The sequence below is a fragment of the Carcharhinus amblyrhynchos genome, chromosome 27 (genome assembly GCF_965287045.1).
Source record: "Carcharhinus amblyrhynchos chromosome 27, sCarAmb.v2.hapA, whole genome shotgun sequence".
NCBI classification, from domain to species: domain Eukaryota; kingdom Metazoa; phylum Chordata; class Chondrichthyes; order Carcharhiniformes; family Carcharhinidae; genus Carcharhinus; species Carcharhinus amblyrhynchos.
In genome coordinates, this window is record NC_137350.1 from 37,802,729 (window position 1) to 37,830,082 (window position 27,354).

The following is a 27,354-nucleotide window of genomic DNA, read 5'->3' on the forward strand; positions in this document are numbered from 1 at the left end:
TGGGAAGAAACCAGAGCACCTGGAGGGAACTATGGATTTTATACGCAGGCTTTTAAGAGTGCCAGCAATCCCATTTAACTCCAGATATCATTCTTCATCTGTCCCTATCCAATACCACATATGCATTATCAGCATAGGATGCTGGATAGCAAGGAGGAGGAAAAGCTCTGGTAATTTCTCTCACTGCTATCCCACTAACCTTTTCCTGGTGATAACAAGGGAGGTTTAAGCTTTCACCCTGTTTTATTAATTCAACGCAGATTAAAGAATTGACTCTGGGATTTCCCAATCTGAAGAACTTGGCTATTCCTGGAAAAGCAATATTGAGCAGTGGGGGGAATTGGAGGTTAAGCCCAAATTTCTGGATTAGCATTTTGAAATTTGCACAAAATATTTGAGTACAATAAGGGCTCATCTTCCCATTCTACAAACTTAAACACTGAATGGCACAATGTACAAAGGTCACATGATAGGTTCCTTTAAAAACTGCTTACTGGTAGTTTTAACATGCTGCCTATTCAGCATAAGGAAACAGGCCATACATTTTGTGTCAGACATTTATTGCATGTCATCACTTCCCACAAAGTAACTTTACAACTGAACCTTTCTTTATAAAGTATGTATAATCAAACATTGTGCACAAAAAGTCAAGACACCTTGCTTAATATCCCAAAGTAATGAGTACATATGTACCAGAAATTAGTTGACTGCAATCATTGAGATTTAATGCAACAATACTGGATTGTAGGTCTCCCTTTAAAAAGATAAGTGCCCTTACACCATAAAAGGAACATGACTTAGTGAGGCACCAGAAAACTATTATTTCTTAATATGAGAGACTACTTCTGATTATAGGGCTTTGCTTAAAATAATTAAAAACATTTTTTTAAAAAAAGCACTACAATGCCCAAGAATTCTCATCTTAGTTTTTATAAAATCCCTGTAGGTTTGAAAAGGTTCCCATCCATTTTAAATGGGTACGAATTACTTGGTAGATTTCATCAGTAACGACCTGCAGAGAGAGAATAACAAACGTCACTTCAAAATATGATTAAGAATCATTTTGCACGACAGGAGGGAAATTACAGGTCTCAATACTTACGTGGGGTGTAAGAACGAGATCGAGATCTATATCTTCTGTAATAGGGTGAAGGTGAACGTTTTCTAGGAAGAACACAAACATTTTACTTTTACCAGAATATATCGAAGACTGATTGCCATCAACACAACCTCATTGCTTACATCAAAAGCAGCTGAAAAAACTGCCGGCATCCATTTTAGTTGATATTCATTAGTTACTACATTGTTACAATAGAAACTATACTAAAATGAAGGTCAATATGTGTATGTGACTGCTTTATAACTTCAAAGTTTTTACCTCCTATTCTGCATTTACAAATACCCTCAGCATTGGTTATATTGCAGGTAAAAATGCATTTAATCTTTGAGTAGTAATGTTGTGAACCAATTTGAAGGTTCAAGTGAATATCTCTGACATGTAGCCAGAGCTTCATCTAACTATGAAGTTAAAGTTAACACACATGCCATAATGTTGCATTGTAGGCTCTTGGAAGAGCAAGTCACTGATTAATTTCAACAACTTTAGCTTACATGGTGTGTGCCTTTAATGGAGTATATTGCTCAGGGCATTTTACAGGGATGTAATAGACAAAAATAGCTGAGCCAAGGAAAAGGAAAATTAGAACAGGTAAAGGAAATTATAGCAGGAGTAAACAAGAGATTGTTTCAAAAAACATCAAAAGAGCAAAGTGCCCAAAGCTGGACAACTGGAGTTCCAGGAGAACTGAGGGCTAAAGGAACAAATGGCTTTGGGCATAAAAGTATATGTAAACATGAAAACTTTAAATTGCACATCAAGAAACAGTGTACATCAGCAACAACTTGCATGTCTACAGCACCCAAAGTGTGAGTGTTCTCATGTACTTTTTAGGAACATTAGCCAAAATTTAAGCAACAGAAGGAGGCAGTAGGATAAATACCAAAAATTGGTTAAAAAAAGTTGAGTTTAATTGATATTTTAAAAAGAAAGCTAAAGAGAGCAAGACTAACAGTGCAGGGTAGGATAGGACAGCAGATTTGGGATAAGATGAGATTTACTGAACAGCAAGCAAACTGACCAAAACAGCATTGGAATTTAATTTTAGGCATTGACAAAAGATAGACAACGATTGATAAAATCATACTAAAATCTAATAATCTAATTAGTTACCCCACCTTCCTTCAATTAAAGATTTGTTTGAAATAACAGACACATATAAACCATCTTCAACTTGGGAGGGGTGGAGGGGTAGTCAGATTGTAGGATAGAATTAGGAGAAGGATTGAGGGAGGTTACCAAAGGCATTAACAACAAACAGATTTTAGGATGTTTTTGAAGGTGGCAAGAAAATCAGCAAGGCAAACACTTGTAAAGGGAATTCAAGGGTACAGCAATGGAAGGGTCACAGCTAGAGCCAATAGTGGACAGTTAGCACTGAAATGTAAAAACTAGTAGCAATAATATCCACAAATGGACCGCATTTAGTTTGAATCAAACATTACCTGTAGTTGTAATCCCGGTCATCGTATCGGTCACTGTAAGAGTCATTGTAATGAGAAGAACCAACACTGCTGTAAAATGTCAAAAAATGGGCACATGTGCACAATTCAGTTACTATAAAAAGGAAGTACTGTGCAAAAAAAAGGTTTTGTATGAAAAAAAGACTTGAGCTCACGTTGTTGGTCTGCCCATGTAGATTCCTGGAGTTGGAGTGTGGGGTCGTTTTGTAATGGAATAATCTACCCTAATGCGTCGGCCATCAAGTTCCATCCCATTAGCACGTTCCTTTGCCTGTAGAAAATAAACCAAGCATTACTTTGTTGCTATTTTTCTCCATAGTGTGATTGCAACAAAAACTACTTTTGTCTTGGCAATTAAGTCAAATTTGCAGGCTTTTCAGCTAATTATGAATTAAGGTTGATTGTCACCTTGCAAATTTTCCTGGATTTGATTCAATATTGTTAGTGTGGACACTCTACATTTAGAAAATTCAATTAAATTTATTAAAACAATTTCAGACTATCCAGTTTTTAAATTTAAAAGGCAAACTATCTTGCCATTGAACAGCTGTAGCTCAGTTTTTCAAACTGAGAAACAGGCACTACTGTGGCTGGAATCGATTCTGCAGCTAATTACCAACTACTAATCGACAGTTAACATGAACAAGATATTACAAACACAGGCAAAGAGAAAAGTTAGGTTAACCTTTTGGATACAGCATGCTGTCAACCCTATATGAGCTGCAGCGCTCTTTATATTAGTCAACCCAAAAGCACAAGGCTTCAGAGTTTTATCTTTAGTGCAGTTGTAAAGCATAACGCTGGCTGCATTATAAGCTTACAAAATGGCTGCAAAACTTTGAAAATTTAATAATGTCCTTTATTTATGGTGTGTGCTGGAAAACCATTTAATTAAACCGAATTGCTCTTTCCCATAAAAAACGGGGAGGGGGAAAGGGAGAACTTTTTTAGTTTCTTGTTTTTACGCCATTAGAAATCGATACTCGAGCCTGCAGTTTCTAATTCCACCTAGTATATCTTGTTAGGTTATCACAGTGGCCTACCTACCCCAAAACAAAATTAGACTAAATAAACTATAATAAAGCAGACAAGTATTTGGGATTTCACAATCCATTTATTGTATTGGAAGGATGCATTAATGTGGATGAAACAATTTATGTTGAGCACACATCCGTAAGAAAACATGCAGTAATCTAGAGATCTACTTGTCCTGATTAAATGTGGGAGCCTGGAATTCCACCAGTCAATTGAAACAGTTTAGCAGTCTGTCCATACTCACTTTATAAAAATACGGAAATGCTGAAAATGTTGCCAACTACAACACAAAATGTTCCAAAATTACAGATACTACAAAAATAAACCACAGAACCGTTTCTTTTTGTTTACGTGGACGTGAACAACTAAACATTTCCATCTTCTGACATTAGCGGTTCACTATTTTTCCATTAAGACTGACATTTTACAAAATACTTGAATCTTAAAAACACCTGATGGGGACAATAAAAAAAGGAGACTGGCTAAATACACTATTTTTTTAAAAAAACTCCGCTTCCTGTTCAAATCCTTACGAAAAGAGCAAAACTCGCTTTTCAGTGATTAATTCTTCCTAGCAAAACACAACAGGGCCTGTTACTTGCTTCTTGGTTTCCGCTTCAGCTTCTCTCCTCATCCTTGACTTATTTACTTCTCATCTTTCTCACCATAGATACAAAAAACCGAGCTGTTCGTCTCAACAAATCAGGTAGCGTACAGGAAAATATTCAACAGTTAATGGTTTCCATTTTGTCGCGTTTCCCCCTCCCAGCCCGTCAATTCCAGCTGTGAAGCTGTGATCTATTTTTTTAAAAACGACTTTAAAATGTATTTTGGAAGGGGGTTTAGAAACTGTCGTCCAAATGTGAAGTTTAATGCAGGACGACACGAGGGGAAAGCAAGCAGGCCAACGCCTTGTAGTAAAACAATCAGCACACAACATGTGCAGATATCTCATCGGGTTGTGATGCTCAGTTAGAGTTTTGCTGTTTGTCCTTTGTAAAGGGCGAGCCATGCCCTCCCAGCCCAGGGCTCTGCAATGTTGAATGGTTAAAAAGGCTGAACGCGCGCCATTGACAAATAACATTCAGCCACGATATCCAATCAGGAAGCTCCACTTTGCAACAATCCGAGCAACCCCCCAACCAATCGGGTCGAGGCCTGACACATCACGTGCTCCCAGCTCATTACAAGCAGACAGATCCATCATTTAATAGCTTGGGCCAATTGCACCATTTTCAAATTCTTACAGTCCCGCTGCAAAGATATTCTTGACTAAATCGCAAGTATATTCACACCCTATTAAGATGCCGAATGTAACAAGGATTAAATATTTACTTCTGCACGAAGGTGGAGCTTTTAAACTTTTGCAATTTACCCCTTTTGGGCCCCCGTTAAGACAAACCAACGAAAGCGTTCTCGAATAAAAACAGAAAATGCTGCAAAGTCTCAGCAGGTCTGACAGCATCTGCTGAGAGAGAATAGGGCCAACGTTGAACCTAGATGACCCTTCTCTCCCCACAGATGCTGTCAAACCTGAGATTTTCCAGCATTTTCTGTTTTTGTTTCAGATTCCAGCACCCGCAGTTTATGAATCGGTTCTCAAACTTTTCTTCCTCTGGGAAAAGGCCTACAACCTGTAACAAAAAAAACAGAAAATGCTGGAAGCGCTCATCAGGTCAGGCAGCATCTACTGGGAGAGAAACGAAGTTAACGTTTCAAGTCCACATGACTCTTCAGAGCTGGAGAGGTAGAAATTGAATGGATTTTATGCTGTTTCAGAACTACTTTTCCTAAACCCATCACATTTCTACATCTCTTCAGCTCCAAAGTCATATAAATGCAAAACACTAACTTGGTTTTCTTTCTACAGATGCTTCCAGATTCACTTAGTTTTTCCAGCATTTTCAATTCGGTTTCTAGCATCTGCAGTATTTTTGAAGTTTTAATAATCTGCATTTGATGCTTCATCCAGGTCGGACATGAAAGATGTACGCTCATTCTACTACTGTGGTACGTTACATTGGCACACAACCTGCTGCATCACTATAAAACCATAAGACGAAGGAGCAAAATTAGGCCATTCAGACCATCGAGTCTGCGCCGCCATTCAATCATGGCTGATATTCTTCTAATCCCCACTCTCCTGCCTTTTCCCATAACCCTTGATCCCCTTATTAAATCAAGAACTTGTCTGTCCTAAAGATACTCAATGACCTGGCCTCCACAGCCTTCTGTGGCAAGGAGTTCCACAGATTCACCACTCTGGTTGAAGAAATTCCTCCTCATCTGTTTTAAAGGATCACCCCTTTAGCCTGAGGTTGTGCCCTCTGGTTCTAGTTTTTCCTACTAGTGGAAACATTCTCTCCATATCCACTCTATCCAGGCCTTTCAGTATCCTATAAGTTTCAGTAAGATCCCACTTTATCCTTGTAAACTCCAACGTATACTGCCCCAGAGTCCTTAACTGTTCCTCATATGACAAACTTTTCAGTCCAGGGATCATTCTTATGAAACTTCTCTGAACCCTTTCCAAGGCCAGCACATCTTTCCGTAGATATGGGGCCCAAAACTGCTCACAATATTCCAAATGGGGTCTGACCAGAGCCTTATACAACCTTAGAAGTACATCCCTGCTGTTGTGTTCTAGACTCCTTGACATGAATGCTAACATTGCATTTGTCTTCCCCCTTGCTGGCTGAACCTGCACAGTACATATGTACATACAAGGTACATACAGGGTCTCTTAGTAGAGGGGTCAACCAGTGGCCATAAATTTAAGGTAAGAGACAGGAGATTTAGAGAAGATTTAAGGGAAAGTTTTTTCACCCAGTACAGTATGGTACATATGTCAAGGCAAGCACGGTAGCACACTGGTTAGCACTGCTACTTCAAAGTGCCAGGGACCCAGGTTTGATTCCCGACTTGGGTCACTGTCTGCGTGGAGTTTGCATATTCTTCCCATGTCCAAATTTCCACTACCCTCTGGGTGAGAAAGCTTTTCCTCAAATCCTCTCAATGTCCTGCCTCTTACCTTAAATCTATGACCACTGGTTGACCCCTCTACTAAAGGGCCTTATATGTCCCTTGTAATTTTGTGGACCTCAATCAAGTTCTCTCTCTCTTCTCCCCCCCCACCACCACCTCCCCCTCCGTGTTTCAAGGAAAACAACCCCAGCCTAACCAGCCTCTCTTCACAGAAAATGCTCCAACCCAGGCCACATCCTGATGAACATCCTCCATAGCCTCATGTCCTGGGCATTTACAAACAGGGCTAAAAAATTTAGCCTGTTATAATTTCCCCACGTGGCAATTTCAGAGATCAGGTTCCAAGGAGGAGAACTGGAAACTTATTTTTGACAACAAGGCTCTGAAGGGTGAGGCAATAAGGGTAGTGGTCTTGTCACTGGATTATTAATCCAGAAACCCAGGATAATGCTCTGAAGACCTGGGTTTGAATTCCACCATGGCAGATAGTCAAATTTAAATATAATAAAACTCCAGAATTACAAGTCTTATAATGAGCTATGATTGTTGTAAAACCCATCAGGTTCACAAATGTCCTTTAGGGAAGGAAATCTGTTACCTGGCCTACATGTGACTCCTGATCCACAGCAATGTGGCTGACTTAAATGCCCTCTGCAATGGTCTATTGATCCATGAAGGTATTACAGTCCAAGAGAGATGACAGTTGAGGGGTAGAGCAGCTACTAGACAACTGGTCAGCAAATTGAGGGAGAACAGCAAATATGCACGTTATTATTAGACAGACTAAAACTACTGAGTAGCGAATAGAGATCTCAATTGTGCTAATATAAACCAAAGCAGGATAAATACTAAAAGCAGGAATTAAGGAAACATGCACAAAAGAACTCTCCTGGTCAACACATTTCTAGCCAGTTAATTCAGCAAGCAGTGTTGGATGTCTCTCTAAAATGGGTCAAGTGAACACATTTTGTTGGAGTTACATTTGGGGAAAAAGAATGGTACAAAAACCAATTCAACGAGTTGAAGATGATCTGGCCAGGTGAATTAGAATCAAAACTTTGCAGGCAAAACTGTAGGCTCTGCGAAGAGAAGATGGTTTAGGTACAGAGTAGACATCCCCAAAAGATGGAAAGTAAAAGCAGCCAAAGCTTTTTGAAGGACTAAGGACATGAGATGTCAAAATGAGACAGAAGATGGCTTAATACAATTGTATGGTTAATGACACAAGGGAAACAAGCTGAATAAAGAAGGTAAAAAGTGATCCAAGAAAGAAACAAGAAAGACAAAGAAAAAACACAATAGGCCATTGGTTTATACGAAAGGAAATGTAAAGTTTTGTATAAACACAAATAATAAAGGGGTACTAAAAGGAATGTTAGGGTTGATTAAGGACCAAGATGATGATGATCAGACAGCAGGGGCCTTAAATGAGTAATTTCAGTACTTTCCATTTAACTTACTAAAGAGATGTTGTCAACATAGCAGTACCATTGCTAAAGAAACTGGGTAGTTTAAAAATAAAGAGGATGTACAGTGCTTAAATAGTTAGCAGTCCTCAAAGTAGAAAGGTCACCTCATTTGCTTGGGATGCACCCCAAGTTACTAAGGGAAGGCTGGAAATTCCCAAGGTTCTGGCTACAACCTTCTAAATTCTCTTGGACATGAGGGGTGGTGTCACAGAGCTAAAGGATTTCAAATGATACACTGGTTTTAAAAGGTGGGGGAGGGGATAAATCCAGCAACTGCTATTGTACCTCAGGGGTAGGAAAAATTTTAGAAACAATGTTACAACAAAATTAAATAGCATTTAGAAAAATAAGCTAATAAACAAAAGACATATTGCTAAAGGAAATGGAATTTCACCAATGAGTTTTTTTTGATGAATAGGAGGATTGATGAAGGTAGTGCAGTTGGTGCTGAGTATGTGAAATTTCAAAAAGTGCTTACTGAAATATCACAGACTTGTTGGCAAAATGGATTAAAAAGATAATGGCTAGCATAGATATGAAATTGGCTAAGGACAGTAAACAAAGAGGGTGAACAGTACTTTTTTCAGATGAGGGGGAAATTATAGTGGTGTTCCCCAGGTGTTGGTTTTAGGACCAGTGCTCCTTGATATGCAAACTTGAGATTGCAGAACATAATTTGAAGGTATGATACAAAACTTGGAAATGTAGTTATAAGGAAGATAGTAATATACATCAAAAGTAGTGGTAAAATGGGCTTACACATGGCAGATTAAACTTAATGCACAGGAAGTGTGAATTGATAAGATTTTGGTTGAATGAGGAGAGGCAATATAAGCAGCTCAATTTTAAAGGGGTACAGCGACAAAGAAAATCTTTGAAGGTGCAGGACAAGATGAGAAGGTTAAAAAACATACAGCTCATTCATTGGCTTTAGTAAATCACAGGATCTCAGATGTACAAAATTCTGAAAGGAGTAAATAAACTGCAGCAATGATGTTTCCTCTGGTTGTGGGGGGGGGCGGGGAGGAAGAGAGAGAGAGGGGGAGAGGCAAAACAAGGGGTCAGACTGTTAGGATAGAGAGTAGGCCAGATGGGGAGGGACTTCACTTAGAGGGTGATGAACCTGTGGAATTCTCTACACAGAAGGCTATGGAGGGCAAGTCACTAAACACGAGAAAAAAAAGATACATTTCTAGACTCTAAAGGCATCAAGGTGTGTGGGTGCATAGCATTGAGATAGAGAATCATGTATGGTTACATTGAATGGCAGAGCAGACTCAAAGAACCAAGTGACCTATTCCTGCTCCTTTTTTTCCTCAAATCATATGCTAGACCTCTATAAACCCTGGTTAGGCCTCAGCTAGTGTACAGAGCTCAATTCAGCATCATGCTTTAGGAAGAACGTCACTCTGAAGTGAGTGCAGTGTGATTTACTAGAATGGGAACAGGGATGTAGGACTTCATATGGAAAATTAGAGAAGCTGGCATTGTTCTCCTTAGAGCAAAGGGGAGATTTAACAGCTGTTCAAAATCACAAAGGGTTTTGATAACAGTAAAAAAGGAGAAATTGCTAGTAACAGTCAATAACAGAAGGATTGTTAACAAAAAATACAGATGTAAGGACGAGTTAAGAACCAGAGGCGAGAGCAGCAAACTTTTTTCCTTTATACACAGCTAGTTGCTATGATCTGGAAATCACTGCCTGATAGGGGTTGTGGAAGAAGGCAGACTTAATAGCAAAATTCAAGAAAGAATTTGAACAATACTTAGAACACAAAAGAATAAGGCCATGGGGAAAGAGGAGCGGGATGAGATGAATAGCTCTTTCATGACATAGCACTTCAGCCATGATCATAATGAATGGCAGAACAGGCTTGAAGGGCCAAATGGCCTCCTCCTATCTTCAATGTTTTTATGAAATAGTGGGCCAAATGGGTCTCATTCTATGTTGGATCATCCTATGATTTTGAATGAATTCCTAATTATCAACTCGCCTCACAGCACACTGAATAAATAGATGAATTGCATCATACAATGTTGACTTGTAAATGGCAAGAAGATTCCATTTGAGCCACAGTCTAGGCTGAATTCTTAGAAATCTTCTTCGGATGTTTTTTATTTACGGAATTTGCTCATTGCTGGCTAAGCCAGCATTTAGTTACCCTTGAAAAAAATGGTGAGCTGTCTTCTTGTCCTGATGGAGTAGGTAACCCCACAGTGGTGTTAGGAATGAAGTTCCAGGATTTTGACTCTGTGATGGTGAAGGAATGATGATTTGTTTCTAAGTTAGGAGGTGGAGTGACTTGATGGGTAATCTCCAGGTGGTGGTGCTTCCAGGTACCTGCTATCCTGCTCTTTCTAGGGGATAGCAGTTGTGGGTATGGTAGATGCTGCCCAAGGAGCCTCGGAGAGTTCTTGCAGTACACCTTGTAGATGATACACACTGATAGCACTGTCAGTGGTGGAGTGTGAATGCTTATGGATGGTGTGCCAATCAAGTGGGTTTTATTCTGGATGGTGTTGTTGAAGCTGCACTCATCCAAGCAAATAGAATATTCCATTCACACTCCTGACTGGTTATCTTGTAGATGGTAGACAGGCTTTGGGAAGTCAGGAGAGTTACTTACTGCAAGATGGTAGCCTCCAATCTGCTCTTGCAGCCACAGTATTTATATGGTTAGTCCAGTTCAGTTCATGTTGTTCTTCCGTACTCTTCATTCCACCAGGGTTGATCCCTTGGCATGGTGGTATTGGTAGATTGGGGAAATATGCTGGGCCATAAAGTTGCAAATTACGGTTGAGTAAAATTCTGCAAATTGCCCACAGACATTCAGATGCCCAGAAGAGTTGTTAAATCTGTTAAAAGTTTATCTTATTTAGTGCAGTGGAAATGCTACACTATACGATGGTGGCCATCCTCAATGCAAAAATGGGACTTTGCCTCCACAGGAACTGTGCTGTGGTCACTGCTCCTGACACTTGAGCACACTTAAGTCAATTACACTGAAGTGGGGCTGTAGTCACAGTAATTAAACAGATTCACAAACCTTTTAACTGATCCTGATAATTTACTTCCAGATCGTAAAAACAAAATAAAAGTTTCCAAACTATCTCTGTGGGAATCAAATTTTAATTCTCTGGAATTAGTCAAGGCCTCCGAATATCATTCCAGTAATATAACTGCTATTTTAAATGTACCTAATTAAGGTTCCTCAAGGTTTCTGGACTTCCAATGTTCCTGTGCCAAGGAGGGGGAGGAAGAAATAAGCTAGGAGCTCATCCCTGGGCTAGATTGAATGTGGGGTTTCCTCAATCCCATTAGTTTGTTCAGTGGCTAAATACCAACTAGATTTCCATCATTTCATGAAACTATTTTTGTATTGTGCGCACCATGGCAAAAGAATTGACAAGATCTGCAGACTATGACACTTTTTTCTGCTAACATTGTACACTACAATGCGACAGGTTGCAGGATCCACAATATTTCCATAGTTCCTACAGTCAGTCTTAAGAATTACTAGACATTGCTATGTGATTTTGCATTATAGTAAAGAAACTCAATTGTTTTAAAAAATGGATAAAATTAATTTTCCTTTATTAGCATATCCTTGCACTATTCACTGAATCATGGATCCATTTTCAGAGCTCTGCCAGTTTCATATTAGATATCAGCAGGCTTACAGGTGATTGAGAGAATCTTAGGAAAATAGGCTAATGATTGGATATCCGGTTGGCAATAGGAAACCTTTAAAGTTAACATTTATTAGTCACAAATAAGGCTTACATTAACACTGCAATGAAGCTACTGTGAAATTCCCTGGTCAACAAACTTCAGCACCTAACCATCACATCTTTCAGACTCTGGGAGGAAACTGGAGCACCTGGAGGAAACCCACACAGACATGGGGAGAATGTGCAAACTCCAAAGAGACAGTGATCCAAGCCAGGAATTGAACCTGGGTCCCTGGCGCTGTGAGGCAGCAGTGCTAACCACTGTACCACCACACCATCCCTACTGCCCCATGAGCAATTGGAAATATTAAAGAGTAAATATTAAAGAGGCTACAAATGACTAATTTAAAATGGTGGAGAAGAGAAGCTAGTCAAAGATGAGTTAGCAAAAGGCAATAATTGAACTTTTAAAAATGGTACAACTCAAGTTCTGATGTACAAGGACGTTAATTGGTGATGTACCAAGTCAAGAAGATTCAATCACACATAGAAAATGCTGGAAAATCTCATGAGGTCTGACAGCATTTGTGGAGAGAGAATAGAGCCATTGTTTTGAGTCAGGATGACCCTGACGAAAGGTCACCCGGATTTAAAACATTAGCTCTATTCTCCATAGATTATATTTCAAATCTGGATGACGCTTTGTTAGGGTCATCCTGACTCAAAACGATAGCTCTCTCCTCAGACCTCCTCAGATTTTCCAGCATTTTTTGTTTTTGTTTCAGATCCCAGCATTTTGCTTTTATGAAGATTCAACTCCTGCTGTCTTGTCACACAGACAGAGCCACTAAAATTAGCCTAATATTCCCTCTAAGCTGTATGGGTGCACAGCCTTGCAGCAACCTGAACGTACTGCACGGTGCAACAAATAGATTGCATATCTTTAAAGGTGTGTGTGCAGCTATGCACCAACATGAAAAGCACTGCACTATGCTAACAGAGCTCAGAAAAATTACAGGGATCATTACTTCAGATCCCACCTTTCCAAATAGCGATGGCAAGCCAGTAACATTCCACTGGGAATGTTGAATGAGGCTCGGCTGTGGTGCACTGTAACCTGCTAACCCGTTTTGGTTTAACACATGAAAACTACTTGGGCAAAATAATCAAGAACTGTAGTTGACTGTGGAACTGTACCTCAAGCAACAATTAGTGCCTTGCAGAAAGAATAAAAAAATGAATAATATGTAAAGATTTTCAATAAAACAGTTTTGCTGCCAAAGAATCTCCTACACAGCAAAGCTTCCATGTACTGGAGGACCAGCTACTTTAGGCTATCCTGATCTAAAAGTTTTGTTTGTGAAAACCAGAATCTTAAAGTAGAACAGGAAAAGGAAGTTTTTACTAGCAATTAAGTATACAAGTTGGTTTACCTCAAGGCTATGAATAAATTGTAGCAATAGATTTTATATTTATGATTTTTGCAAGGTTATCAAATTGTGTACTAGATTTAACTACCCTATTCATAGTGAAAGTTAGGGAAAGGCAACATTTTAAACCTTTTGATGTGGCTTCACTTAGAACAGAAATTACAGCCATTGCAACTCAGACTGGATTAACAGCAGCAAAGCAAGGTTTTTTTGTTACTTCTGAACGTGAACTGTGGTAACAGAAGAACACTTAGCTTGTCCCCCAATGGGTATTCCAGACTGCTGTTTAAACATACTTCTTTAGAGTCTTCAACATTTTCAAAGTAGACAAAAGCAAATCCTCTTGATCTTCCTGTCCGCTGGTCATAGACAACATTGATTCCAGCAAGTGGTCCATATCGTGAAAATACTTCGCGTAGCTCTCGTTCAGTGGTGTACAAGCTCAGGCCAAACACTCCTAGACAATTATTAGGGTTTGGGTTGCTCTAGAGGAAACCAAAACAATAATTGAATTACAACTTTCAGATTTCATTTTAGAATGTGCACAATAACATTTAAAATATACAATGCTCCCCTCCCTCCATGTCTAGCTATTGTCAAATTGAATATCTGCAAACAAGTTTTACAAGCATAAACTTTGAGCTACAAGTCACTCGCGAGCAATAAGCCTCATTGGCTCTTGGTTTCACCTGCAATCTAGCAGATTAACGTCCAGGTTGGTTTCGGATGCCAATCAGAAGTCTGAGCCAAAATAAAGTCAGTAGTACTGGCCGAATACACAGCAATAAAATTAACATAATATTGTACTATTCCACTCGGACAGCGTTTGTTTTCTGTTAAATCGAGTGCCCTTCCAATTAAGCTTTGTTTCAGGAAGTTCACTTTGCAACTTAATTAATATTACAATAAAAAGATTAGTTTTCAGTAATAAAACTAATCAAAACCAGCAGATAACATGTCACATAGAAATGAGCCTGATTAAACCTTGTTGAATATCAGTCAGCACATCTGTATAATCAGGGATAGTACTGGAGCAAATGCAGGAAATTCCCTCTACCTCAGCTTTCTTCCATGTTTCCCATTCCTGAAGACATTGCATTTGCTACCAGCACACTGGTGTTCATCTGCTACCTTAAGATAAGGGTATTAAAATTAGTTCCAACAATCCTATTTTAGGAAGAGGAAAAAAATGATCAAGCTGTTGCTTCTGATGGCTGCAGACGCCCTGCTATAAATGCAAATGTGGATTCCAAGTAAGGCCAGGATCAAAGATGCAAAATAGCATTAGAAGAGACCCAAAGGGAAATTTATGTCCTAAGCACTGTGGCTAGAGTGGTGTGCTGAGTGAACCATTTAAAAAGGAAGAAAACCAAATAAAAACAATATTAACAGAGCCCCAGAAAGACAAACATACACACAAACCATCCCAGGTCTTGTATCTCAGATATTCAAACTGTCAAGGAATGCTACTTCCAGCCAATCTTAGTGGCACTGACTAGTCAGACTATAGACCTTATAAATGGTCATAGATGTGCACTAGCCAATGAATACCTTTGATTTGAAGGAAACAAAGTAGGAGGTACCAACAAAAACTATTAGGAACAAGTGTTATCGAGATCACATTTTCTTCCTATCACTCACTGGTTTCAGATGTTCAATGTCTGATAGGCAATTTTATGAATTTTACCTCTTCTGCTTTAATGGAGACCCATGGTAAGATAGTCAGGACCACAGCTGACATGAGATATTGAATTGCTGACCTACTTTAATACATTTTACCACAACTAGTTTTTGTATTCTATAGAATTGTGTTGCTATGGGCAAGTGGTGCAGGAGCATTGGATGAAAGATCTATGTTTTAGTGGAACAGTGAATTCCTAAAGAAAAACATATCCTGCAATTTAAACTTATTACACAAACGAACTGCAAAAACGAGTGACAATGTACACTGACCCTGTTTCCAATATGACGTCGTCTTCGAGATATAGGAGAGTGGCTGTTGCTTCTCCGACGCCTGTACACAGGCGAGTAAGATCGGCTCCTGTGCCTTCGTCTGTATGACCGAGAGTGTGACCTGGATCGTGAATAGTACTTTGAGCGGCGTCGAGAAACTGACCTGCTACACAGAACCAAAATTAAATATGATTATAAATGTTCTGAACAGTGGAAACTAATTGTTTCAAAAAGACCAATAACTTCCATTTTTTCCTACATCAGTGGCACTATTAACTGCTTTAAATAAAGACAGTAGCACAACTTAAAACATTTTCATAGGCAGCCAGTAATTGTGATCTTAATAACTCTCGCCATCAAAATCAGAGCAAGAGGGATGAAATTTCTACCCCCCCCATAGCTCTCCATATAAATCAGAAATTATGTAGCACTGAACGAGGAATATACTGATCACAGAGAATTTGATTAATTATTGTATCATATATTAACGTAGTGAAAAGTATTGTTCCTTGTGCACGATGCAAAGCATACCATTCACAGAGAAGTAAACAAGTGTGTAGAATGTAGCTAGTGTGTAGGGTACACTCATAGCTAGGGTGTAGAGAAAGATCAACTTAATGCATTGGATGCCCATTCAAAAATGTGATGGCAGCAGGGAAGAAGCTGTTCTTGAGTCAGTTGGCATGTGACCTCAGACTTTTGCATTTTTTCCCCCCGATGGAAGGTGGAGGAAGAGAGAATGGTCAGGACGAGTGGGGTCCTTAACCATGCTGGCTGCTTTACCGAGGCAACGGGAAGTGTAGACAGAGTCAATGGATGGGAGGCTGGTTTGCATGATGGATTAGGCTACATTCACAAACTTTGTAGTTCCTTGTGGTCTTGGGCAAAGCAGGAGCCGTACAAAGCTGTGATATAACCAGAAAGAATGCTTTCTATGGTGCGTCTGAAAAAGTTGTTAAATCTGTAAAATGTGGAACTTGCGACCAAACAGCAATCAAGACAAATAGTACACGTACACTTCAAGGAAAACTAGAAAGGAACGTAGGGTTATGTTGTTAGCTGAGGTTCAAATGCAATGTTGACGTGGGCTGGTTGTGTCTGCTTCTATACCATGCTGTGAAACAGTGGCGAGTTGCAGTTTTAAAAAAAACATTCACGGGATGGGAGTGTTGCTAATTGGGCCACCATTTATTGCCCATTCCTAATTGCTCTTGATCTGAGTGATTTGCCACGCCATTTCTGAGGACAGTTAAGAATCAATCATATAACTGTGTCTGGACTCACATGTAGGCCAGACCACATAAGGATAGCAGATTAAATGATACTATTGAACCAGATGGGTTATTGAATGGTTTCATGGTCATCATTAGACTTTTTGATTTCAAATTTCATCATCTACTGTGGTGGGCTTTGTATTCTGGTCCCTTGAACATTACCATGGGCCTCTGGATTATTAGCTCTCTACACCAATGACTCCCCACAGGCATAATACTTCAAGCACAGTCTATGTGACAGTCACATTAAAGGTTGAAGAGATACTGACTTGGAAGGTTGAAATTCCATACAATATAAATAGCTAGAGACAAACAAAAGCAATTTCATTTTAACCATTCCCTAAATGAAAGGCTTAGAGGAATAATTTACAGAATCTGGCCAGGTTGAATTTTTTAAAAAAACTCATCACAAGCAATTTTCTTTTAACTGAGCAACTGAGTCAGAAACACCAGCAAGATTCAGTTTGGATGCTCTGCTTTAAGTTAGCTGACATTAGGTGGGTCACTTGTAGGGCTGCAACAATTGTCTTCTGCATCTCTGCTGAGAGCAGAAAATTGGGCTCCTACTCCTGAACACTATCCAAGGAGCATGCATGTCAATCAAGGGCAGCATCAGGCATGTCAATATATTCTGCTATGGGATTCTGACTTGTGGGTCACACGTAAACAATGATTATTTGAAGATGATATTGGAGGCACCTAGGGAAACGAACATGGAGTCAATACCTTTGAAAGAAGTGATGAGGGAAGGAAAACTAATTGTTGATTAAAGCATGGTCTTGAGGGGAAAAACATGTTTAGTAATGGATTGGAATTCTTTGAAGTGGCATGCGCTGTGGATAAAGGGAAAATGGTGGATGTACTGTAATTAGATTTCCAGATGCATTTGATAAGGGACCAAATCAAACGTTATGGTGGAAAACAAAAGCGCACAGTAAAGGGGGGGGACTTATATATTAACATGGATAGAAGCATGCCTAGCTGACAGGAAACATTAGATATAAATGGATCATTTTCTGTTTAGCACAATGCAATAAGTGGTGTGCCACAGGTATCAGTGCTGTGTAAACTCAACCTTTTACAATTTACATGACTTGGATGAAGGGACCAAAGATATGGTTGCTAACTTTGCTGATTACACAAAAATAGATAGGAAATTAAGTTGAGAAGAGCACATCAGGAAACTATAAAAGGATACAGGTAACATGTGTGAGTGGGCAAAGGTCTGACAATGTGGAAAAATGCAAAATTGTTCATTTTGGCAAGAATAAAAAAGATTATCTAAATGGTAAGTGATTGCAGAGCAATGAGGAGCAGATGAATCTGGGTGTCCTAATGCATGAATCACAAAAAGGTTAGCATGGAGGTACAGCAAGAAATTAGAAGAGCTAATAGAATGTTATCATTTATTGCAAGAGGAGGTTATGCTTCAGTTATACAAGACATTGGAGAGACCATACCTGCTGTAAAGAAAGCTGTAAATTGTTTGGAAGCAGTTCAGAGGAGGCGCGTCCATTATTGTACAAGGAAAGATTGGGCAGGCTAGGTTTGTATCTGCTACAGTTTGGAAAAGCAAAAGGGGACTTGATTGAAACAAACAAGATCCTGAGATGTGTTGACAGGTGGATGCGGAAAGGATGTTTTCTCTTGTGGTAGAATCTAGAATTAGATGGTCCCTGCTTAAAAAAGGGATCATCCATTTAAGACAAATTACGAGAATTCTTTTCTCAGGAGTGTTGTAGTTCATTTGAACTCTTCCTCAAAAGGTGGGGAAGCAGAGTCTTGAATATTTTTAAGGCAGTGCTAGAGATTGTTGATAAACAAGGGGTGAAAGGTTATGAGGGGTGGGAACATTGAGTTGAGGTTAAAATCAGACTGTCTAATTTTTTGTGTGGTGGAACAGGCTCAAGGAGCTAAATAGCCTATCCCTGCTCCTAATTCGTACACTTTCAAAATCTGCCACAAACAAGACATCAAGAATGAACAAATGTGAATGATCGCTTTGAAGATTTAGAATAAACAACCTCCTTTAATGAGAACGGACACGTTCAGGGGACATTTCTGATACTATGTGGCAACTTGAACCAAGTTTGAACTCTAGCCTTAGCTGTGTGGCACGTGCAGATGAATCACACTGAAATGTACAAAATTCTTAGAGGACTTGATAGGATAGATGCTGGTAAGTTATTTCCCTTGGCAAGGAGGCTAGAACTGGAGGTACAATCTCAGTAAGAGGTCAGTCATTTCAAACTTTTCGGAGAAGTTATCTACAAAGATGCTTAATTGTTCAGCATACTCAAGTTGGAGATCAATATTGTTGTACCCTAAAGAAACTGAGAAATACAGGGAATGTTTGGGGTTGTGAAGCTAGGGCAGATGAGCTGAGCAGGCTCAAGGGGCCACATGGCCTACTCCTCCTATTTCCTACCCTATCTATCTGTGACCACAAACACTATTTTGTGGATAAGATAACCTTTTGCTGGGAGAGAAAGGGAGAAAATAATTGGGTAGGACTTATCGATATTGAACTTCATTTGATAATTGCATGCCTCTTCTGCAAGTTTGTTAATGTCTTCTTGTATCTCATTATTGTTCTCTGCAATAATTACACCATTATTTTGTATCACCCACAAATTTTGAAATTTTACTTTAATCCTGGAGGCTAATTAGTTTACGTAAATATAGTGAACAGTTGTCATAGCACTAACTCTTGTGGAACACCACTGTCTACCTTTTGCCAATCTCAGCAACTAGTTTAACTCCTGTTTTATTGGTTTTGTGTCAGCTTGCTATTTATTCTGCCACTTGTACTCTAACCACATTCTGAACTTAGTCAGAAGTCAATGAAGCTGTACCATATCAAAAGCCTGTTGGAAATCCAAATATATTACAGTTAGTAATAAAAACTAAAGGTTCAACATTACATCTGGATATCTGGCAGACAGAATTAAATAACATGCAAATTCCAAGACAACTGTAAATTTCACACATGATAATTTTCAGGGGGAAGTACCCCTTATCCAAACTTAATATCCAAATTCTTCTATAATATTTTCACTCACCGTGACCTAGACCTTGATCTAGATCTGGAGAACGATGTCCGAGATCCTGAAAGATTTGATGTCCTGGACACAGAATGAGATGCAGATCGACTTCTGGACTTGGCTGGTTCAGCTGTACTCCGACTCCGTGATCTTGATGTTGATCTCCCATTCTAGATCATCGGGATATTTCATTATCAAACAGAAGAACAGATAAAATTCCAACCACAGCCTAATCAGGCAAACATCTTATTCTCAAATGCAGCACTTAATTTCTCCTCAACCACCTCCCTAATAAAGCAAACCCCAATTAACCTAACTAGAATGTTAAATTTTCCCTAAAATAATATTTGTTCCAATTTTTTTTCTATAAATCCATCTGATTATAAATTTTAGCATGCAATTTATACTACAACTGTAGCATACAGACACAAATAGACTATATACATTACTTGGCCTAGGTATCCTTTCTCCAGAATTCTTTTAAATTTACTTCACTTGCTTTTACTTTTTTTCTTTTCTTCATTCTTCATTTTTCAGTTTTCTCACACCGAGTATTCTTCACCTTCCAAACCACTTAATGCCTTACACCATGCATGCTCTTCTATCTGACCATTCTTCGCTCTCATTTCAGCTTCAAATTTATTTGACTGATCTGCAATACTTGTGTGTATAGTCATTATCTTGATTATCTTCCATTATTCCACCTTCTTCATGTATATTAACCTTAATGGAAAAAGAATATTCAGCATGATGAGGTATATGGGTTCAGATTAAAACTTGCAAATCTTAATTTCCCATTAAAGCCTCTCCACCCATTTTGGAATTTTGGTTTTTGAAGTGTCTATCGGGTAAGGGATAAGCAACGGTAACTTTTTTTAAAATATAGATCAGGGATAGTATTCAAGTTCCTTTTTGTTGGAATTCACAAACATCAAGCGCAAAGTGAACTAAGTTACTCCTTTAATAAGTGCTTCAAATAAAAATTCAAGAAACGATTATTGATCACCCATTTTAATCCACATAGATTTTATCTAACAAATGTACGAGGAATCGGAAAATGATGATGGCAATCAGTCCATTCTTTCACTTGGCATAGATTTAAATTCAGCATTCTGTTGATGTACTAACAGCCTCCTCCCCTCTTTTTGCTGTAAGGGCTCTTCATGAAATTAGTTTCAACGGTCTCAAATAATTCCTACTGAGGCCAAGACCACATTTACACTACAACTATAGCACTGTTTCACTCGAGTCAAATTGGACTGTGAATCCTGTGTACGTTACAATTTCATTGTCAGTGCAAAACAAAATACATTCTGCAACAATGCTACTGTTGTAAAATGAAAGATCTCTGCGACTACAATGAGAAAACTGTTTAATTTTCCTGCACCATCATCCCTGCCCTGATCCTAACGAACATAAAAAGAAAACCAAAAGAAAAAAACACAATTAAATGAATTAGCTTTTTTCTCCCATTGCATAAAGTTGGGGGGAAACAAGGGGCAAGGTGAGGGACTACATAGAGATTAGAATCCTCATCTCCTGTACTATCAGAATTATATCTCCACATCTCATCCTTCTGATGTTCATGGCTTTATTACAATCACAATTCCTAATATTGCTACAGCAATCCTTGAACGCTACGAATACGTCGGAAGTTCTCAACTGATTATAGGTGTCACCAAGTCAACCATGCAGGAGAATTGCCTTAAATAAGTCCTCAAAATTGAGTCAATAGTCAGACAATGCTAGAAAAGGTGGCCAACTCTCCCTACCAGTGATAGAAAAAAGCTATCAAACCCACTAGCCCATGGATAGTGACTCAAGAGGGAATAAAGATGCCCTTTTTGAACAATTATTTAAAAAGCCTGAGAAGTTAGGAGCAAATTAACAATCTGGTGTGTCTAGATGCTGTTTTGTTTTGCAGGCCAACAAGTCTGAGATAAGTGACACTAGAAAGAGTAAATTCTAACAAAAAAGTCACCCAGATTGGCCACTAGGATGGAAACTTCTTAGAAAAAGTTAAGGGTATGCAAGATAGCATTTTGATACCAAAGTTCAGTGTTAATTTAGTTTCAGTTCTTTGCAGCAGGTGTACAAGTTTTGTACCCTGTATACATGGTAGGGTAGCTGTAAAATTAGAAGCTGCATTGCCACCACTGATTACAGAAAGTGAGGTTTTATGCTTTGTCAGCCAGATACAAGTATATATGAAAGTTCACTTAGACATCCAGGTTTCCAAAATCAAGATGAGATTTAAACCAACTAGTCCAGGTAAAGCTGCCAGCACTGATTCATTTATCCACAAGCACAGGATCCAGAAAGAAGACAGCAGCTCTACAGAGCTACAAAGTTCATCACTCAACATCTCAAAAGGTTAACACTATCTTCCAGTTGAGGCTACTATTTCATTCACATTAGCTCAATGAGGTATATCATTTCAGAAAACATCACTAACCACAACATGGAAATGTTAATCTATTCACTGGACAGGCTACTTAATGCTGTTAACTTGCCAGTTAATCAATCAGCATAATCCTAAATGCATTTCTCCAATTTCTATCAATCTTGGGCACTGATCAACTGTATCAGCAGAAAGCAAGTAATTGTACTTTACTGTGACAGAATTGAATTGTCTTTGCAACCTTGTTTATTTCTTCTTTGTACCCTCATGTTTATTTTAATTAAGCCCATCTACTACATATTTGCATACAGTTTATGTTCAACTGCAAACTATAATTTTAAATTGAATAATCAATTGTTAGTTCATGAGTTTGCTCTGATTTCAGTAGCTAGCAAGGCAGCTGATGGGAAATCTTAGTAAAATTCAAATAATAAAACCTTTAAGACAGGTTAACTCCCAAGTGACAACTTCTGGACTGCCCCTTGGCAAGAAATTAGGGTAAAGGTTAAAGAGTTAAAGTTTATTTATTAATCACAAGTGGGCATTCATTAACACTAATGAGATTACTGTGAAAATCCCCTAGTTACCACTCTCCGGCGTCTGCTTGGGTACAGAGGGAGAATTTAGTATGGCCAATGCATCTAACCAGCACATCTTTCGGACTTTGGGAGGAAACTGGAGCACCTGAAGGAAACCCACAAAAGACATGAAAAGGTGGTGCAGATTTCATACAGACAGTGATTCAAGCCAGGAATTGAACCCGGGTCCATGATGCAGTGAAGCAGCAGTGCTAACCACTGTGCCACTATCCAGTGGTCCTGATGAATATTTTTGTCAATGTATCAATCCCAGCACACTCACATTAGAAAACCTGAATAACCAATGTGGGATTCTGAAGATTGGTAATGATGCTATTTGATAGGTTATCTTCGGAATGAAAACTTTTATATTCTCTCATGTGTTTCAATGGTACAGTCCAGAAGTAAAACCTAAAACAATGCGAGAGAATTAATATACATAGAAGACATTCATGAATATGAAATTGTACCAAACTGATTATTCAACATGTTACTGATTAATTCAGCTGGTTAAATTTTTTTCTAATATAGTTTCACGGAAGACTCTGCACTGGAGTAATAATTTCTGTTCTACACTACCTCCGTCCCAGGTTTTTAATTTCCAACCCAATATTCAAGACATCAAAAGGTATTACAGACAATGACAGAAGCAGATCATTTATCACATCAGGTCTTTCTACCAATTAAAAATGCATCCAACTGCTTTGACTCTATACCTTGCTAGCAAATGCATCAACCTCAAATTTGCATCTACTGTTTTTTTGTGGGAAAACATTCCTCACTTCTGCCACCCTTTGCCTAAAGAGGTGTTTCCCAAGTTGTCTCAGATAGCATGGCGTTGATTTTAAGGCTACATTCATTTATCCCAGACTCTCTTCCCACCCCCACCAGAAGCAGAAAATGTTTCTATCTACCCTATTAATTCCTTTCAAATCCTAAAAACTTCAAGTGATTCTGTAACTTTCTATATTTCAGAGAGACGACAAGACTAATTTGTGTAATCCCCCCATATAATTTAACCCTTGGAGCCCTGGTAACATTCTGGTGAATGTGCACAGAACTCCTTACAAGCCAACATATCCCAAGGTATGGTGTACCCAGACAGTCTGCCCAGGGCTTTGTAATATCAGCAAAATTTTCTCCCTTTGATGTCTGAGCTGTTTTGATTATAAAGGCTAACATTTTATCAACTTTTTTGATTAGTTTTACTGGATTTTTGTATGTGACCATTACATTTTAGTGATGTGCATAACATGCTAATCTTGCTCATTCATTTTGACCAATCATGGCAATTATTATATTTTAAATCAAATTCAAGAAAAAGGCCTAAAATCTACATGGCAAGCTAAACACTTTCCTGAAATACAACTAAGATGTATTCTGCAGCTCTGATTGAATTAAAGCTAATGTCAGACTCTAGAATTCCAATTATCAAGTAAAAATGCACTCCTGGAAAACTAACTAAAACTATGATATGGATTTAATGTCAATTTAAATTATGAAAATTATCTAAATACCATGTTACTGAAGCCATAAAACTGGGGAGTGTTTTATCAGTTTTCAAAAAGATCACTGAGTAAAGTACCTCAAGAAGCCTTTCTCCATGAAATGGGTTCTAATGAGGGATATCAAAATTTTAATTTCTTTACAAATGAAGGGTAAAGCCAATGAGCACCCAATCCACTACCCCAAACATTCATTCCTTCCATTACTGGCACACAAGATGCATTGCAGCAATTCACCAAACTGCCTTCAACAGCCATTTCTAATCTCCATCTACCATCTAAGAACAAGGATAGCAGATACAAAATAATCTAGGATTTAGGCATACTCAGATGCAAGGAGTCAAACATGCCTACTCTGTTATATCCTTAATTTTATCAGACACTTAGTCATTCCTTCATAGAAAGCATAGATGCCTTGTCACAAATTTGTGTACAAAACATTGAAGATGGTACAAAGCACACTTACTGTACCATGCACTTCCATGCAGCATGCTTAAAAAGCAATAAAGTTATTGTAGACTTAAATGAATTAAGATACGACAGTTCACTTCATGACTCAGTGGGTGTAAACACTGGCTGGGTGGTACCAAGCCAAATAGACCATGAAAGTGCTCAGTGCAAAGCTTATTACTGCTGATATAATTAACTTCTGTACCCAAAGACTAGGAAAAAGATAAACTAACTAGACCTTTCATTCAATTTCAACCAACTGAACCTTTCTGTAAAGTGCATATGTATGGATGGGTGCCATACGAGAGAAGAAAAGAATGGAAACAGGAAATGCTACGGCAGTATCAGTGGATAAGGGAAATTAATTAACATTTCACGTCATGACTTTTCATCGGAACCCAGGCTGGAATCAGATGTGACCTTCCTTACATTTAAATAACTATCATAAGATTGAGCACATAGACAAGAAAGTATGAACTAAACCTTAAGTATTGGAAGTGCGAACTTAAGCCAAAGAAGAATAAAAATAGCGTTAATCCTACAGAATATCTTCAAACACAAGAACATTATGTAAAGGTGTATGATTGAACTAATTTTCAAATTTGTTTCATAATCAGAATGCCAGGAGTTTCTCTAGTTTCCTTTGCTAATTTATGGTTTAATTGTAAATGTTTTAACTACAGCTTTTTAAATATAACTTTTCTAGTTGTCCGAGATGGGTCAGTTAGTACCCAAGCAACAGAGGCCAAGAGAACAACAAGCTTAACACAACATCTGTGTAGTGTTGTCATGTTAGCCAATCTCAGATTTAATCATACAATTAGTTTCTCGGTTAGGGATCTCAGTAGTTGTTAGTTTCACATTAAGTGGAAGCATGCAATTTCTAGCAGCAGTTACTGGGTGGCAGTCAGGAGCAGGAAGTTGACTTTTTTCTCAACCCAAAAAGCTCACAGACAAATTGCAATTACCCCATTACTGCCCAGCTAAGCTAACCTACCTCATCAGAACTGGGTATTAGTCTTAGGATATTTCAGGTCTATACAGTTCAATATCGCTCAAAGCAGTAGATTTATCTTCATTATTTTCTTTTTAAAGCGGCAAACATGGTTATCAGGTAAAACATCTATCATCAACTGTCCAGAACATGGTGGTATGTGGAACTAACATGTGCAAAGGAGCTATAATATTTCTATGAATTAATATTGTGACTCAATATATTTAAAGTTCCAATTTAATGTTCTTTAAAAGAATAGCAGGGCAAAGTTTCAACTAATTATGCTACAAATGTTAGGACACATGCTTAACTGCACAATTCCACACACAGCTCATTACTGACATCTCACATGTGAAAATAAATGTCTCCTCTAGCTACCTTATTGCACCCACCGTGTCAGGTCCAATTGAGGGTGAAGACTGATGTTAATAAAATAATTTTCAATAACCTGGACCTATGACTTATGATTTGGTTCCATTTCAATGTCAGACTCAGTACATCTTCCAAGAAAAAACAGAAAATATACTACTTTTGTTAAAGTAGGAGCTGCAAAATACAACACATGGAGGTTGATAACCTACTCAAATTGTCACAACTGAATTGTAATTACAAACAATTAAACAAGGATTTAGCTTCAGGACAATTTTAATGTGAATTGAAATTTAAATTCACTATCGCACACGTCACTAAACAGTAACACAACTAAAAGGAAACAGTAAACAACAGCATTATAAACAAAGTGTGTGAAAATGTCAGCTAAGGCAGAGCTTGCAGCTTTAAGATCCTACTGTATTTTCTCTTTTAAGAGGCACTTGGGGTCCAGTTCCTCATACACTAACAATCCTCCAGTATCTTACCTTCTGGCTATGTGAACACTTACTTTATCTAGAGGTTCACCCAACAAGTACAATCCTGCTCAAATACTGAGGCCAATTTTGGCAATGCCATACCTAAATGAGATTAACTAACTCAATGCCAACCTAAATCAAAATCAAGTCCTCTTGTCTGAACGAGTACCAATCTATCGAGCTGACCATCAGTAAAACAGCAATGGCACTGACCAGGTTCAACCCCTTAAGAGGGAACTATCTAATCTCAAAGCATTTTTTTTGTTGCCCTGCTACAAACATGTCTTATCTATTTTGTGCAACATATCACCTAAAAGTGTCACTACATAAAAACAATTACAATTTTGAGTTGATCTGTCATGTATAAACATTTCTATTTGCATCTACTGATACGAAACCTGCTTTGACCTGCTTGCACTGCAATCCATTGACTTGTAAAGCAGTGTTTTACAAATCAAAAGTCTGGTTTCAAAATAGATTACTCCCCTGGATTGGCAATTGGTTAAAAAAATTGGGGAAAAACTTCTCGCGAAGGAAATGGACCAAAGGTTGAATTCTTGAAAAATGCGATTTGAGACATCTTATAAAAATGGCTGACAATAATAAACCTACCGTCCGCTTTCATTTGAGGCTGGATGCAAAACATTGAAGCGAGGGGAAGGAGGGGGCGGAGGAAGAGATAAGTTTAAGCTTAATTTTTAGAAAATTGAAGTTTTTTTTAAACAAAATGAAGGGAACATGTAGGAATTTTTAAAATTACATAGCTACCTCCTTGATCACGCAAGTGAGGCAATAAGATGTCAATAAGCCTACAGCTCAGCAGGGTCCTGTTTGGGGTAAAGAGGAATTATTTATGCACAAGATAAAATATAAACCCTGGAATGTCACCCTCAGAGGCTGCGCTGCAAAGCCAGACTCTTCATTGCACCATTTCTACTCACCCTTTCCTCATCAGTCAAGTCTTCCGTGTCACTCATTTTAACAAAAGTAAACAAAATAAACACACACACAACACACGGAGGAGGAAATAAACCAATAAAAAAAATCTTTTTTAAACAACCCAACGGAATTAAAGGCAAACTTTTACCACACAGCCCTCAACTAAACCAAACAACCGACAGCTGACAAAATGGCGC

The 27,354-nt window shown here is 38.4% G+C and overlaps 1 protein-coding gene across 10 annotated transcripts; it reads right to left on the reverse strand.

Moving 5' to 3' along the window:
• Positions 1 to 543: 543 nt before the first annotated feature.
• Positions 544 to 27,354, reverse strand: LOC145359264 (transformer-2 protein homolog alpha-like). Of its 10 annotated transcripts, XM_080213789.1 has the most exons (10): positions 27,160 to 27,354; positions 22,705 to 22,832; positions 19,942 to 20,165; positions 19,461 to 19,612; positions 15,125 to 15,290; positions 13,468 to 13,656; positions 2,736 to 2,851; positions 2,563 to 2,631; positions 1,103 to 1,164; positions 544 to 1,012 (listed from the first exon to the last, which is right to left on the reverse strand). In XM_080213789.1, the coding sequence occupies exons 3-10, from the start codon at positions 19,963 to 19,965 to the stop codon at positions 1,002 to 1,004; spliced, it is 789 nt and encodes a 262-aa protein (XP_080069915.1). In that variant the 5' UTR covers positions 19,966 to 20,165; positions 22,705 to 22,832; positions 27,160 to 27,354; the 3' UTR covers positions 544 to 1,001. The 10 variants fall into 10 exon arrangements, with proteins under 10 accessions (XP_080069915.1, XP_080069914.1, XP_080069916.1 ...); XM_080213788.1 differs by lacking the exon at positions 22,705 to 22,832; XM_080213790.1 differs by lacking the exons at positions 22,705 to 22,832; positions 27,160 to 27,354 and adding an exon at positions 24,393 to 24,414.